The sequence below is a fragment of the Etheostoma cragini genome, chromosome 19, assembly GCF_013103735.1.
Source record: "Etheostoma cragini isolate CJK2018 chromosome 19, CSU_Ecrag_1.0, whole genome shotgun sequence".
Taxonomy (NCBI): Eukaryota; Metazoa; Chordata; class Actinopteri; order Perciformes; family Percidae; genus Etheostoma; species Etheostoma cragini.
Window position 1 is genome coordinate 17736507 of NC_048425.1, and position 14410 is coordinate 17750916.

General features: G+C 44.6%; 1 protein-coding gene across 6 annotated transcripts in view; it reads left to right on the top strand.

Annotated features, from left to right (window-relative positions):
• afap1 (actin filament associated protein 1) overlaps nt 1-14410 on the top strand; it is a 69001-nt gene that overhangs the window by 15649 nt on the left and 38942 nt on the right. For 2 of the 6 annotated variants that reach the window (XM_034856303.1, XM_034856304.1), the window contains exon 1: nt 4516-4805. The exons of 1 other annotated variant lie outside the window; for it this stretch is intronic. In XM_034856303.1, coding sequence (XP_034712194.1) covers nt 4769-4805 — 37 coding nt within the window. In that variant the 5' untranslated portion in view covers nt 4516-4768. Of the gene's footprint in view, nt 1-4512; nt 4806-14410 lie in introns of those variants that run through there. 3 more of the 6 variants (XM_034856300.1, XM_034856298.1, XM_034856301.1) reach the window with 3 other exon arrangements.

The window sequence follows — 14410 nt, forward strand, 5'->3', positions numbered from 1 at the left end:
CACACACACACACATACAGTCACGCCTTTTCATCTCCTTTTTGTGTTGCTGCTCAGACACACACTGATGCCCTTGATCCGGGAAAGTAAGTCCACTGACACTGATGAGGTTCAGGTGGTAGTGCCTTTGATGTATTAGCTATCCCACAATGCATTGCTTTGCCATCTAGCCCTTGGTAGGTGAATGGCTTTTTGTCCTTGAGACAAATACTCTTTTAGCCTGACCAGCCAGACCCACATCATCAAGATTTTGGGTCTGGGAACTCACCGTTGGCAGGGCTCAATCCGAGGGGCGGAGCAAACGGTTGTTTTTGAAATTCCCATCCATCCATCCATCTTCTTTTCTTAAGAATGACCTCAGTGCTTAACTCCAAGTCTTCCAAAGTCACGACCAAAGCCGATTGGAAAGACAATCTTCTTTGTTTTCAAGTAGCAGGGAATTCACGCGGAACCGTCGCAACTCTGCCGTCCTTATGTTGACCCCGCCCACCGACTCTATACACGATGTGATTGGCCGGACCACCATTTGGTTTTTCCAGCTCGCAAGCTAACAGAGAGTTGCTGGACTGACCCTAGCAGCAGTGTCCAATTTAGGGTTAAATGCAAAGGTAAAGGCAGGGTTGGTAACCACCTGCACTGATAATTTGTTAAAGCACCAGTTGTTGAGCATTCAAATCTTCGCAATATCAAAGTACTTGGTCAAAGATATCGTGAGTTCTGACATCGCTGTGGAAGAAGGTCCGGCTATAAGAGACTACAAAGGCCATAATGCCCCTGTTCGGACGGAGAGGGAGACAGGATAGAAAATATGTTCAAGCATGTTGGATATGTAGATAAAGCACCATGTGTTACAGTATTATTAATTCAAATTAGCTCCGGGCAGTAGTTTTCTCGGCGGGGTATCTGAATAACATGACAGGCTGACGGCTCGCTGGGGACGGGAGGGTCCAAGTTATTAGTTATTATTACAAGTTATCTTAATCTCTATTCCATTTCAACCCAAGGCAGGGAGCCAAATGGTGATGTCACTGTTGACTTTAACACAACAGAGCCAAACATCTATCCAGTATGAGATTTCACTGTGATCCCTCTCTCACACACACACACACACACACACAGACTTCCAACACATGCGTTTTCTCTGCAATGTATCCAGTCTTTCATTGCTCATCATGTCGCAACACACTCCCTCTCCATCATCATATCCCTCCCTGATAAGAGTTTCAGAGCTCAGGCAGGAGTCCTCCCACCAGGATTAGCAGGCTGCAGGGTCCTCTGGCTCGCATACCGCCTAGCAGTGCAATACAACCAACATGGCTGGCGCTTTTCTAGGCCTATCCTTTTCAAAGTCAATTTTAGTGGAGGTCAAATCTGGAGGGCCGAAGCGATCGTCCTCGACCACGATCCTTGCGCCCCCCTTTGCTAGCCTGCCAGGGCCAGAACCCAATGCACATTTGTCTTGAAGCTGGGTTTACTTTTGAATCAACAGGTCATCAACGTGAGGTAGTGCTGAGACACACATCGTACACCAAATTTCCCTTAATCAATTACATTTGACTCTAAATGTGGCGCAGCTTTGGCGACTTCATGTCACGCCCAAATGCCAAATGAATATTCATCCATACCGACATCATGCGCACAGAGGAAATACAAAACAAAGGACTTTCACTCACTGTGAAGGTCTAACTGCGTGTCAGTCACTGTTCATGCACAGATATTCATTCCCTCTTGTAGGGGGAGGGGCTTATGAGACAGCGCTTTAGCAGAAAAGTGGCGAGGGACTGAGAAGTTCGTTGGCTAAGTCCTGGATCTTCACTATCCTACAGGCACCTTTTAAGTTGATGCAACAGAACGCCTAGCGCCACACATGGGTCTTTTCCACCGAGGCAGTTCTGGTGCTGGTTCGGAGTCAGTGCCAAATGTTGAACCGGGTCTTTGCTTTTCCACACAAATAAACCTGGCTCTGGACCAAGAATACAGGTTCCAACTCGGCACCATCGTAGCGCTGGTCTAGAGATAAGAACCGGTTATGTCAGGTGCTGGGAGCGGGTCCCGATAGGCTTTTTGTCGGGAAAATAGGGACGGCCCCGGTCAAACCGGGACGTCTGTTCACCCTGACGGTGTTTTACTTGACGCTACTGATGTTGTCATCGCAACCCAGCAAAAGATTATAATAACCGTTAAATCATGCGAGATAATTCCCTTTCTTCTTGAATGTGTCCTCGGCCCATGGCGGTCACAAATCGCTGTCAAGGCCCGTCTTTGAATTCCAGGGCGAATTTGTAAAGCAAGGAGCTAAAGTATCGCTACGAAGTCCTCCATTATTGTCGGTTGTCATGACGCGTTGCTACGACAACGGAGGTACTTGCAGGCACGTTGTGGAACAATGAGCCTAAATAAGGATCTATGGAGCTCTATGGAGCCTTTTTAACTGTGCTGTACATACCACAGAAAATGCATAATGAATACATTGCTAGCAAAACAGAATGTCATAAACTACACACACACACACACACACACACACACACACACACACAGGAGGAGGTCAGTTCCAGGAACATAATGGTGATTATCCTTGAGGGAAACCACCGCCAGGCTGTGGTTCTTCTCCACTGGTGGAAGTGAAAGGTGAGCCAGGACGTTATTCCCTCTCTCCGCTGATCCCTCCATCAGTCTCAGCTTCCCTCTGCTCCTCCCTTGGTGGCAGATGGGATATTGAACTCCGACTGGCTCCTGTCCCCGGGGGTGCTGGGAATCCGCAGCTTATGGTAATTGGGTGTGATTAGGAAAGCTAGCCCTCCTACTCGCTTTTGTTGTTTCTTTCATCTCTCCTGTATGCGTGTCCAAAGTGTGACTACAGCTGGTTAAGACCAACGTGAAGGACTTTTAAAAGTTTCTGGGTTAGAATTCTTCTCGATAGACCAAACTCCCGCGACAGTACAGTTAGTGCAGTTTGTTTATAGGGCTTACAATATCTAAATATCTCTGTGAACAGGCTCTCTGGGACATGAAAAAAATGGGTTTGAATGAAGGCAAAAGCCCTTTAAAAGTCCTAATTATATGTTAATATGAATTATATTTTGCAAAATGAGCATAAACAAATGGAGATAGACTATCCATGAAGACAGAGAGGAGGAGGAGGAGAACAAAAGAGGAGGAAAAAGCTGCCTTCAGGTGCACTCAGGTAATTATAGCTAATTGTGCTAACTGTCTTCACCCTAAACTACATTAGTTTGACGGTAGGCTCTGCCTATTGCTACCACTTGATATAGTAATAAAACATGAAAAAAATAACATTTCAAAAAACAAAAGCCTCCTTGCACTAATAATTTAGCCGATGTATTTGTATTTAAAGGTGTCTCTGTCAGCTCTAGTCACTGAAAAGAAATAAGAGGAGAAATCAGACCAATCACAACAGCTGGTCAGGCTGACGTCATGTTGCTTGAGCTCATTACTTTTCATGGGGGCTGATAGCCAGGCTCTCATTGGCTAGCTGTTGGCCAGTCAGACTCATGCAGCTTAGCTGGTTGAATATCAATGAGAACCATAGACAGTTTAAGAAATTGGACCAACAGATCCCGTTGCTCTGGACGGAGACCAGTGGAGTCTATTAGAAGCTCTTTCCCGGTGATGCTAAGCGTTACTGAACAGCCTCCGACTGACCTTGAAGACGTAGATGTGACGAGGGCAACCTGTCTAAAAGCTGTAAGTCTTCTGGTAGCTGTGCAAGAGAAATCTCAATCATTCCCAATCAGCAGAGACCGAGAGGTAGGTATATGTTAGGAGATAACGGGCACTGGCTAATTACTGCTAACTAACATGCTAGTTAACATTAACATAGGCATAAGCTAATTACTGCTAACTGACATGCTAGTTAACATTAACACAGGCACAGGCTAATTACTGCTAACTAACATGCTAGTTAACATTAACCTAGGCACATACTAATTAATGCTAACTAACATGCCAGTTAACATTAACATAGGCACAGGCTAATTAATGCTAACTAACATGCTAGTTAACATTAACAAAGGCACAGGCTAATTAATGCTACTAAGTGCCAGTAAATATTAATAATTAAACCTAAACAGCTAGTTCAAGTCAAAAAGCTACGCTTCGAGAAGAGAGACTTACCTCCTTGATGAGAATTTGCCCAAATGGAGCTGAGTCTTCTTGCAGGCTTTCTATACCATTCTAGAATGGCTTGAAACAATGTAACCAATGCAACTAAATTACAGAGTCCATGGTAGAACTTCAGACATTACCGCAAAGTCATGAAATACGTGTGGCAGGGCACCTTAACAGAATTTTATCAGTTTAGCTATATAACTTAGGTTTGTTATTATAAAGACTTAATCAAACCAAATCGTTTTAATTCCGCTTGTCAACCTGTGATAAAGTGATAAATCCATAATCCAGGCAGGGTTGTTTTATTTCCGAAGGTCTTTAAATGCAGCATTGGTGTCCATGCAGGCAGCTAGCGGGAGAGAGAGCGAGAGGGATAGAGAGACTTTTGAAGAACTGGAAGGGAGGAGGAGAAAAGGGAAAGGGAGGAGGAGATCCGGAGAAAAGTTTGAAAGGAATAGAGAGACGGTTCAGTGGCTCGAGGGGAAAGAATAAGTGGAGGTGGAAATTGAAGGCACTAACGAGTCAAAGTGGCTCTGTCTCTCTGTGTGTGTGTGGATTTTACTGGTCCCGGGTAGCGGCTCGCCTAGCCTCGCGCCCGCTGCTGAGCGTTGTCGGGCGGGTTAGATGAGTTGGACTTCACGATGAGGAGCGACCCTGTTCTCTTCTCTTCCAGCAGGGGTGAGTGGCTCCACCTGGGGCGGGGTTTTCTCTCCACACAACCACTGTGCCGTGTGCTTTCATTTAGCGCGTGTCAGTGACTTTATTAGCCTAACGTTACTCTGTTTCTTACGTAGCGTTGCCAAATGTCCATATTCCAAAACGAAGCTACTAAATCAGCGTATTTAGCCGCTAGCATCTAACGTCCCAGTAAGAGTTGGCAGTGACCATTTGAACCTTGTATTCCCACCTATGGAAAGCGAGTGGTCGATAATGGCTGGTTGGGTATCCCTATGGTCGATTAGTGCTTCTGTGGGAACGTTATTTCCTAGCATAACGTATAAATACTACATTTCAGTTTAAGTTTTAGGGAGCGGGGGAGATAAAGAGGGTGAGGGTAAGCTAGATGAGTGACATACACACCACTTTTCGAAATACCTGTGTTTAATTTGACTTAATTTGCTTCCCGAGGTTGTATGCTACATGCTGTTACTTGCTTTATTTGCTATTGGCATGTTCATAAAGTTAAGTAGCCTTCACAGTCGTCACTCTTTCACTGTTGGCTAGACTGTACGTTCAGCGAAGAATAAGCAATAGGATGCACACCTCTTCAGTTGCCATTTTAATCAGAATATCAACTGCTGCCCCCTGTTGCCTGAGCTGTGTATTGCATGTCACGCGTTGCGCGTGTAGCTTGCGTCCTATGGCGCCATTTTATTGCATCAAAGCCATCACCTGCAGTTAGCATCCCATTGACTCCCATTCATTTTGACGTCACTTTGACAGCGAATAACTTTACATCTGATGTGTTTAAAGATTCTATTTTCCGGTTTATTTCTAAAGAAACACAACAATGTATAAAAGACTCCGTTACCTTGTATCTCACGGTATGGCAGACATTTTTATAAAAATAGGCTAACGGTTGTGTCAAAAGCACGCGACTTGCTGTTGCACAGTATTGTTAGGAGAAGCTCGTTAGGCAGTTTCAACTTCCATTTAGCTGTGTAGGTTTAATTACTAATGGTAACTAGCATTTTAGTTAGCAACAATTAGCTTTGGCCTATGTTATCTTCTCATACATACACCTAAAAAATGCTTTAGCTGTCTATGATTGATGGATGCTAACGTTAGCTCAAAACACCATTCAACTGACAACCTTTGTTGTGTTTGATGCTAACTTGTAGCTAGCAGTGAACCAACATTGTTAAGCAATTCCATTTTTACTGTGTTGACATTTTAGAAGTCTCTTGTTAGCATCTCGCAGGCTACTTGTCGCAAAGTGACGCATGCGTGACTCAAATCTACACTCGACTCACATGGGGGAGTGACAGTGTAGACTACGAAAGAGAGCGCGTTGCTCGAGTCGGATGGAACTCTGGAGCCCATCCACGCGACTCCCCATGACATTTTGTCAGCAAGTTGTCCCTTTTTTACTTCAGAAATCTGAAGAGCTAGGGGTGACTACACATCAAAATAAATTCTGGCTAACTCTGGCATGAGCTAATATGAATTGTCCCTGTCACATGAAGTAATTAACCAAACTCCTTTTCAGTTTTAAAGGGTTTCTAGATAAACAAACAGTTTCTCTACCACAATGGGAGGGAGTCTCTGTGGAGAGACAGTTGGCTCGTGACATTGTCATTAGGGTTGTGGTCGGTATCAAGACGCCTGTATGCAGTATGAACTTCACGCCGAACTCCATTCAATCTTCTGGTCATTTAATGTGGCCTTTCGGCACCAATGTACGCCTCAGAAATGTAAAGTAGGAACAGTTGTCTTCAGGAGTTGAGTCCTTGTTTTCTTAACTGTGCATTGCATGTAGCACTGAGGGCTGAAGTTTCAACGTTGTCACATTTTTCATTGGGTCGGGTTTGCCTTCACACTTTGTCAGACGCACCGAACACTGTAAACACACGTCACATGGTTGAGACGGTCGCTCGTATATTGGACAGAATATCACCACATTTATAACATCTTGGCTTTTCTGGTTCTGCATTAGCAGCTGACAGGCAGCGAGGGAAGGAGAGAGGTGATGATGATGAGGATGTCACACAGACGACCTGCTATGTGTGCTCATAATATATCATGGATCTCAAAGTTATCATCCTTTAAATCACATACAAGTCAGTAAATTGTGTGCAAGGTTGAAATTGCAGGCTAGTAAACGAATGGATGAAAAAAAACTCCCCTTTACTTTCACTGACCCCCAAAGGGAAAAGTAATGTTTTCTTATAATAATCTTGTATCCTGACCTACTCCATTATCATATATTGCGGAGCAACTCCCTTTAAAAGCATGTTGCTGGTGCTTATATTAGTTCTAGGTAATATTTTATCATTTCAGCTTTCTGACATAGCTTTCTGTAATTTAATTCTAGCATTGTGACCTTAAAAACATATCTGGTTTTTATTACCTCATTGTTGCTAGACAACAGATCCAAATATATCAACACCACATCCAGGATTATGTTGCACGCTTCACTAAAACACAAAATAATGGTTCAGTAGGGTTGTTAAAAGTACTGTCCATAATGGTAAAAACTTGTAATAAGCTTGACTGATGGCTACCATACAGGCCAGTAAGCCTATCATCAATGTTGTTGTTTTTTACGAACATGGTGATTTATCTTTACTAATAATATGACACATTTCCAGAAATGTTGATTAAAGTGCATTGTCCTAGTCCAATAAACAGATCTACAATTTTGCCAGAACCGCACAGCACACACAAACAAGCAGAGACCCCACTTTCTCCAAAAAGTCAATCTAGCGTGATCAAATGTGACTTTAGTGTGTGCCAACATGGCGGGGGTGGGGGGGGGGGCTTGATCCTTTTGTGGTGTGAGTCAGTCTAACTCAGTCTGACCTGGGATTAAACTTTTAGGCTGACTTCAATGCTAATTATATGACATTTTTTATTTCATTTTCCCTCATCAGGTCGTAGTCCATCCATCTCAACAGTCATATTAACATTAACGCTTAGTCACATATTAGAGTCTGACCGATATAACGGCTGATTAAAAAATAGATCATTTTAGTAAGAACTCACAAATAACTAATGTTAGGGAAATCTGTTTATGTTTTGTTATGCTTTTCTGGATTTTTTGGGGGAAAATATATATTGGCCGACATATCAGATTTTTAAATAACCAAATCTTTGTATCAATATCAGCCTTAAAAATCCTATCTATCACATTTTACAAAGTCCAGGTCAACATTGACCCCACACCACAGCCAGAGGTTTCCTAACATGATCCTGGAATGACAACACAATGCTCCTCCATGTCTCTAGCAGTGAATGGAGTCCTACAATAACAGGACCTGGTCTAGCAGCTGCAGGGTATCGGGTCGCCCGGCCGCGCTCCTCTGCCTGGCATTTGGTGAGCTTCTGACAGACATCCATTGTGGGGAGGGCGTGTAATCACATCTCAGCGGCACACGGGAATGTAGCAGATTGGGTGTTGGTTTTGGATGTGGATGAGGATTTAACCAATGTGAGTTTATGACAACCAATATGCAGGAATGTAATAGAAGGGAACCCCAGCTAATTTAGCCAGTTTCACAACTCGTTTTCTCACAGGTACATTTACAGGAATCAAAAGAATCACTTTCAGAGCAAAAGCCATTTGTTAGTGCTCTAATCTGTTTTTTGGTTTAGAGGGGTGGTAGTGGTTGCCTAGTAAGGACTGAGGCCTTGACGTTGTAGTTTTGTGTGTGTGTGTGTGTGTGTGTGTTACTCGTAGCCGATCAATGCTTCTCTTCTAACAAGGCCGATGAATGTAGCCTACTGGTCTATTAGACCCAGACTTGCTCTTCTGGTTTAATGGACCCTGACCTGCCCTACTGGTTTATTGGACCCTGACTTGACCTACGGATCTATTAGATCCTGACTTACCTTACTGGTCTGTTAGCTCCTGACTGGCCCTACTGGTCTATTAGATCCTGACTTGCCCTACTGGTCTATTGGACCCTGACTTGCTATTCTAGGCCCCTTTGACTTGAGCTGGTGTTGGAAACACAGCAAGCTGCTTTGGCAAGTCAAGGATCCCATTCAGCGAGTCCACACTCAAAAGCTCTCCCACTTATGGGGTGCCATGTTTTGGGGGCAAAAATGGCCAAGTGTTTAAGTGTTTATTGCCATTATTATTGCAGCTTTCCTCACGGAAACCCTGAGTCGAGGAGCAATTAATTGGGGTGTGTGTGATGTGGGCCAAATGGGTACATGCTGTCACCGTGTTGGCCCACTTGGCCCATTTGGTTCTGCTTTAGAGTTGGGGGTCTGTTCGTCCCAATGATGATTGAAGTTTAAAAGCTTTCACGTGCGAGCCCCTCCTCTCTGGCGGTGGAGGGGAAGGCGGATCCCACAAGTGGAGAAGGGAGTTTGGAATCTCTCCCTCGGTCCCTCCAAAAGCCGGCCAGTCAGTAAGCTGGCCGGCTCCGGGGGGAACAGGGACTTTAATGTGTCCCCCCCCCCCCCCTGTGTCAATATTCCTCTGGAAACACGCAGGGTAAGGAGGGGTGTCTCTGGCCTAGCTCGAGCATAATTCTGAAAACCTGGATTAACGCAAAATGGGACACTGATCTAACCACCATCATCATCCACCCACCAAGCATTTACCTTTGGACTCCGGCCTCGAAATGTAGAACTACCAGTTCTGTTTAGTCGTGATGGGTCTTTTAGGTGGGATCCTTTCTGATGAGCCTCCCCCAGGCCGGTCTTTAACAGACTTAGAGTTGGAACAGGATGGGCCTGTTAGCTTGTTAGCGTGTTAGTCTATCTGTCTTGGAGAAAGCTTCTAGGCTTACATGACCAAAGCTGCGTTGAAGCTAAGTGGTGGTGGGGGGTTAACACAGTAGGGGGTCTGTCAGGTTCCAACAACAGAGGAAGGGCCTGGGGTCTGGACAAATGGACGCACTCGGGAGCACGTAATGCGTTCATGTGTAATTTCCGTGGTTTTTTTTTTGTTATGTTCTGACTTGTGTTTGGCTCTGCCTGTCTAGCCACTGTCATTTAGGGCTTAGTACAATACACACACACACACACACACACGCAGATGAACGGCGCCCGGACTCCCTCCATAACCAGTTGTGGCGTTTTTCCGTTTACCGGTACTTGCTCAATTTGCAACTTTGAAAACCTGCAGGCTGCTGATTGGTCGGAGAGAATCGTCCCTAATCACTGCGTCATCATTGCTAGCGACAAATGGGGGGGCGAGGGGTCCTGAACAAAACCGCCGTGTTTAAGTAATACTAAATATAATAATAATAATGCATCCTTTATTAGTCCCACAAGGAGAAATTAAGATTTACACTCTGTTGTTATTACACACAGTCCTGAATTACACACACACATGCTCAGTACCTATACATGCATGTTGTCTTGTTCTGTAGACTCACTGACAAACGCGTTGCACTTCCTGTGACTAATTCACAATAAAAGTCAACGGGCGTTTGGACAGTCAAGTGCTTTTAATGTGAAGCTGAAGCAGGAGGACATGTTTGAGGAGGACTTTGCAGGCCGCGGAGACATTCAAGCCTCCATAACCGCGGAGCGCTGTCGTCATCTCCATGGCATCTCAAATTATTTACACTGGACCTTGTGAGCAGAGAGATTTAAATATGGGGGATATATAATATATGTATGGTAATAACAGCCTGAGTTAAGAAGGTCTGTCACATTGTACAGAAGGGTTTTAATTACTGAGGTTATGGAAGTTGAACTCTCTTCTCACACCCAGGCTGCTACCGGTTCCAGCCCCATCAAGGAAACCACGTCCTCTCTTCCTGGAGCTGGAGCTCCTATACAGTTCCTCTTCTCCCCTATACCCATCTCCCTTCAGTTGGCCTGTGGTTTTTAACTCAGCACCCTCTAATTATCTTTTTAAAAGAGATACCAAAGGGGATCATCATGGCTCTGCGCTATCTGTCTTTAACTTGCTATTGACGGGCCTCTCCTCTTTCTCCCAGACCATTCCCTCCTCTTTCCTTATATCCCCCCCCCCCTTCCACTCTTACTTCAGATCAGGGTTTTACAGATGTGTATTTGCGGTCAGGCAAACATCTGCTTGCACGGCACACCACCTTTACTGTTCAATGGCAGCGAGCGCCGCTCTGTGATGTTGGCGCTGCGCGTCCAACGGGAAGAAGAAAACTCTCAAACCTCAAAATTACAGAGCGGAGAAATGAGGAGAGAGAGCAAGACGTCTTGTCTTTCATCATAAACTAATGCAGCATCGCCCGTCTTCTGATGTGTTCACAACTCTCCCTCTCTCCTCCAATTTCGGACTGCCAATGTCGCATGAAGCATCACAGCTTCTCACGCGCCAGTACATCTGGTCTTTGTGCATCGTAGAGCTATGGCGACTGAAAATGAAAATGTCTGCTGTAGTGACATAGTGATATTTGCGTTTTTAATCCTACGTGTGCCAATATTTTCATCCATATGATGCACTGTGCACACATCCTTTGGCTGATATGAGTGGAAGATGATAGCAGAAGGGACACTGATCTGTGTTTTAGTTGTATTCATTTTTAAAGCAGAGGAGAGCAGGTTCTGAACACAGGGTTAAAAAGCAGTCACGGCTCTAAATATCGGCTCAAGACAATCAGCCGCCCGTATCAATCAAGGGCTAAGGCTGATGGGAAAAAGGCATCGGCACTAAAAACGTCCACATAGCGCGATCCCTAGTCTAAAGATATGCATTAATATCAATCCCCCATAAAATGTAGGTAAAGTTAAGCATTAAGTACATGTATGTTTAATGCTAGAACATGAAGTATAAATAATAACCGTTTATTTTCATCCATAATTTCATCCTTAATATGCAACTCAATTGTATATAATATATGCAGTACACTCTAATCTGCGTATTAACAGTAGTATCAGAAATTGCCCACGTGTATTTTAATTTATTACCTTTCGCATTGCATATTTTACGGTCACTTGTTTCAACATTTTTTAAACGTCTTTGTCGTGTTTTATAACTTTTCTTTTTTTTTTTTTTTTGTCAATTTGTGCAGCCCTAGTCCTGAGACAGAAACACCTCTCACATTAAGTTAATTTTGTCCTGATGGGCCCGTCTGAAAAGTACCAAGTTAGTGTCAGAATATTCTGGAGACATGTGGCTTGTTGAAGAATGGCGCCAGTACTTACCTTGGTGACTAGCGGGCGCAAGAATCATTCATAGTCCTTGTTCACGTTCACTCCAGTTGGAATCAGTCCACTCAGGACGTGCCGCTGGTGTCCCAAAGAGGCGTGGACCCGGGACACGGATACAGGAAGTTACTCAAAATGTCTCCGACTCGCTGCTACGTCCACAGCTATAGCATTAATGCTAACTTCATACTCACTTTTTCTTCCTCTTCCTGGCGCATTTTTGCGACTAAGGCTCCGGAGCGACTTATAGTCTGGAAAATACGGTACTTCTGTGATCCCTGCCGTCTGGATGGCGGTTCAACATGAGTGGTGTTGAGGGATTGGACACGGCATCCTCCAGGCATTACTCTGACATACACACACACACACACACACACACACACACACACACACAACAACACTGACCTGACACACACACAATGGCAGCTAGATGGAAATAATCCTTGCATGTAAACACTGGGCGAGTTTTGCTCATTGGCCCATGTGAAAAACAATAACTAATAACGGCTGATACATACATGATTGCAGATATATCATGCGTCCCTAAAATTAAATAATTATCCATGATGTGATTTAACCCACTGATTGCTCCAGCTGTAGACTATAGACACACACTAAAACCCGTTTTTCAGCTGATATTCATTAGATGTTTTCATTGATAAACCTGTGTGTGTGTGTGTGTGTGTGTGTGTGTGTGTGTGTGTGTGTGTGTGTGTGTGCGGTTATGTAATCATGCGTCTATTGCCCAAATGAATGCTTGACAGCAGTGCCCCGCTGTGTTTTGGTGGCTCACTGGAGGCAGTATCCATGACGATGCCAGACCATAAACCAACCTCAATTAACAACAACCACCATCTTACTGTAACTCTCCGCTCACGATGCAGTTAAGTTTCCCAGAAGCACAGAAAGCGCTCAGCCAAAATGATTGGGCGGCTGGCTCATTAAACGCTTGTCATGCATCTGTATGCTACATCAGCAGGATGTTACACAGGTGGGGGGGGGGGGACAGAAAAGGACAGTACAGCTAAAGCTTCGAGCAATAGAAACAGGAAAGGTATTTGTACCTGGACATTTAATATGGGCTGGATGTTAGCGTGTGTACTGGAGATGACATGCCATCAGCTGATCTGGCCCTGCAGCTTTACTCTAACCAAAACACAACTTTCTGAACCGGCCTTTTGGTGGACGACTGCGTTTTGTTTTGTACAAAAACCGGAAAACTGAAGAATCGAGAGGAGTTCCTAGATAGTTGGCTCTATTAGGATTTACCTCTTTTAATACAATAGAATAAGGTGTCTCGTCTCGTCTCCCAACCACTCAGGGCGTTGGTCCACTGGCAGCCCACTCACACACACGAGACATGTCTAAGTGTGTGTGTGTGTGTGTGTGTGTGTGTGTGTGTGGGCGTGTGTAATCTTGGGTTTAAGGCTGTTATGAATCAGCACACAGGAAAAGGCACTGATTGACCTTGTGTTCACCCCATGCAGTGATCCATCCAATCAAAACCATTCTTACCCCCTTTCCGAGTGTAAATAACACACAGGACGCTGACTGATGACAGGCCCACATGGATCTAATCCAGCTTTTGTATGGGGGGGGAATTTTGTGATTTCCCCTCTGGGAATCAATAAACAGTATAAATGAAATCACGCCAGAGAAATGGTTGGAGTAACTGGCGGTAGGAGTAGGATTTTGATTCTAGTAGTAGGAGTGTGATCTCTGGATGTTATATGTTATAACCAGTTATAACCAGCCAACGTGGCTAGTATAATTTTAAGTTTTCCAGCCTATCAGATTCTCCACTAGCCACGTCTTCGCTTTTACTTTAATTTCTTCTGTGTTAGCGTAGCTCGTAATCGATGCCGCACCTTAGCCTTGTTGCCTGCTGTTATAAGACAAATCACCACGTGGGGTTCATGGGAAATGTAGGATTAGTTCCACAAGCAGAGTCGCCAGATAAAGATTGCATTTCCAAGCCACAAATGGACACAAAACCACTCAAAGTTTTCAGCTAAAATGAATTTTGACCCACATTTGGTGGATTAGCAGGTGTTTAAAGTCCTCTAAAAAAAAACTGTGTGTGTGTGTGTGTGTGTGCGTGCGTGTGTGTGTGTGTGTGTGTAGAGACAGATCCACACCCACGCACACACCAGAGGGATGTTTTCACTGCGAGGTATTCACACTTTCCCGGAGCTCAGAACAAAGGGGGTTTTCCTGGGTGAAGTGTGTGTGTGTGTGTGTTTGTGTGTGTGTGTGTGGATCATGTCGGGTCTCGGAGAGAACTCGAGACCCTGCGGCTCCGTTGTTGTTGTCAGAGCAAAACTGCTTAGCCAGGTTGGAGAAAGGAGGGGGTCCTGCCCTCTTCCCAGAATACAGCTGTTGTGATTGACAGTACAGACAGACACTATCCCGTGTGTGTGTGTGTGTGTGTGTGTGTGTGTGTGTGTGTGTGTGTGTGTGTGTGTGTGTGT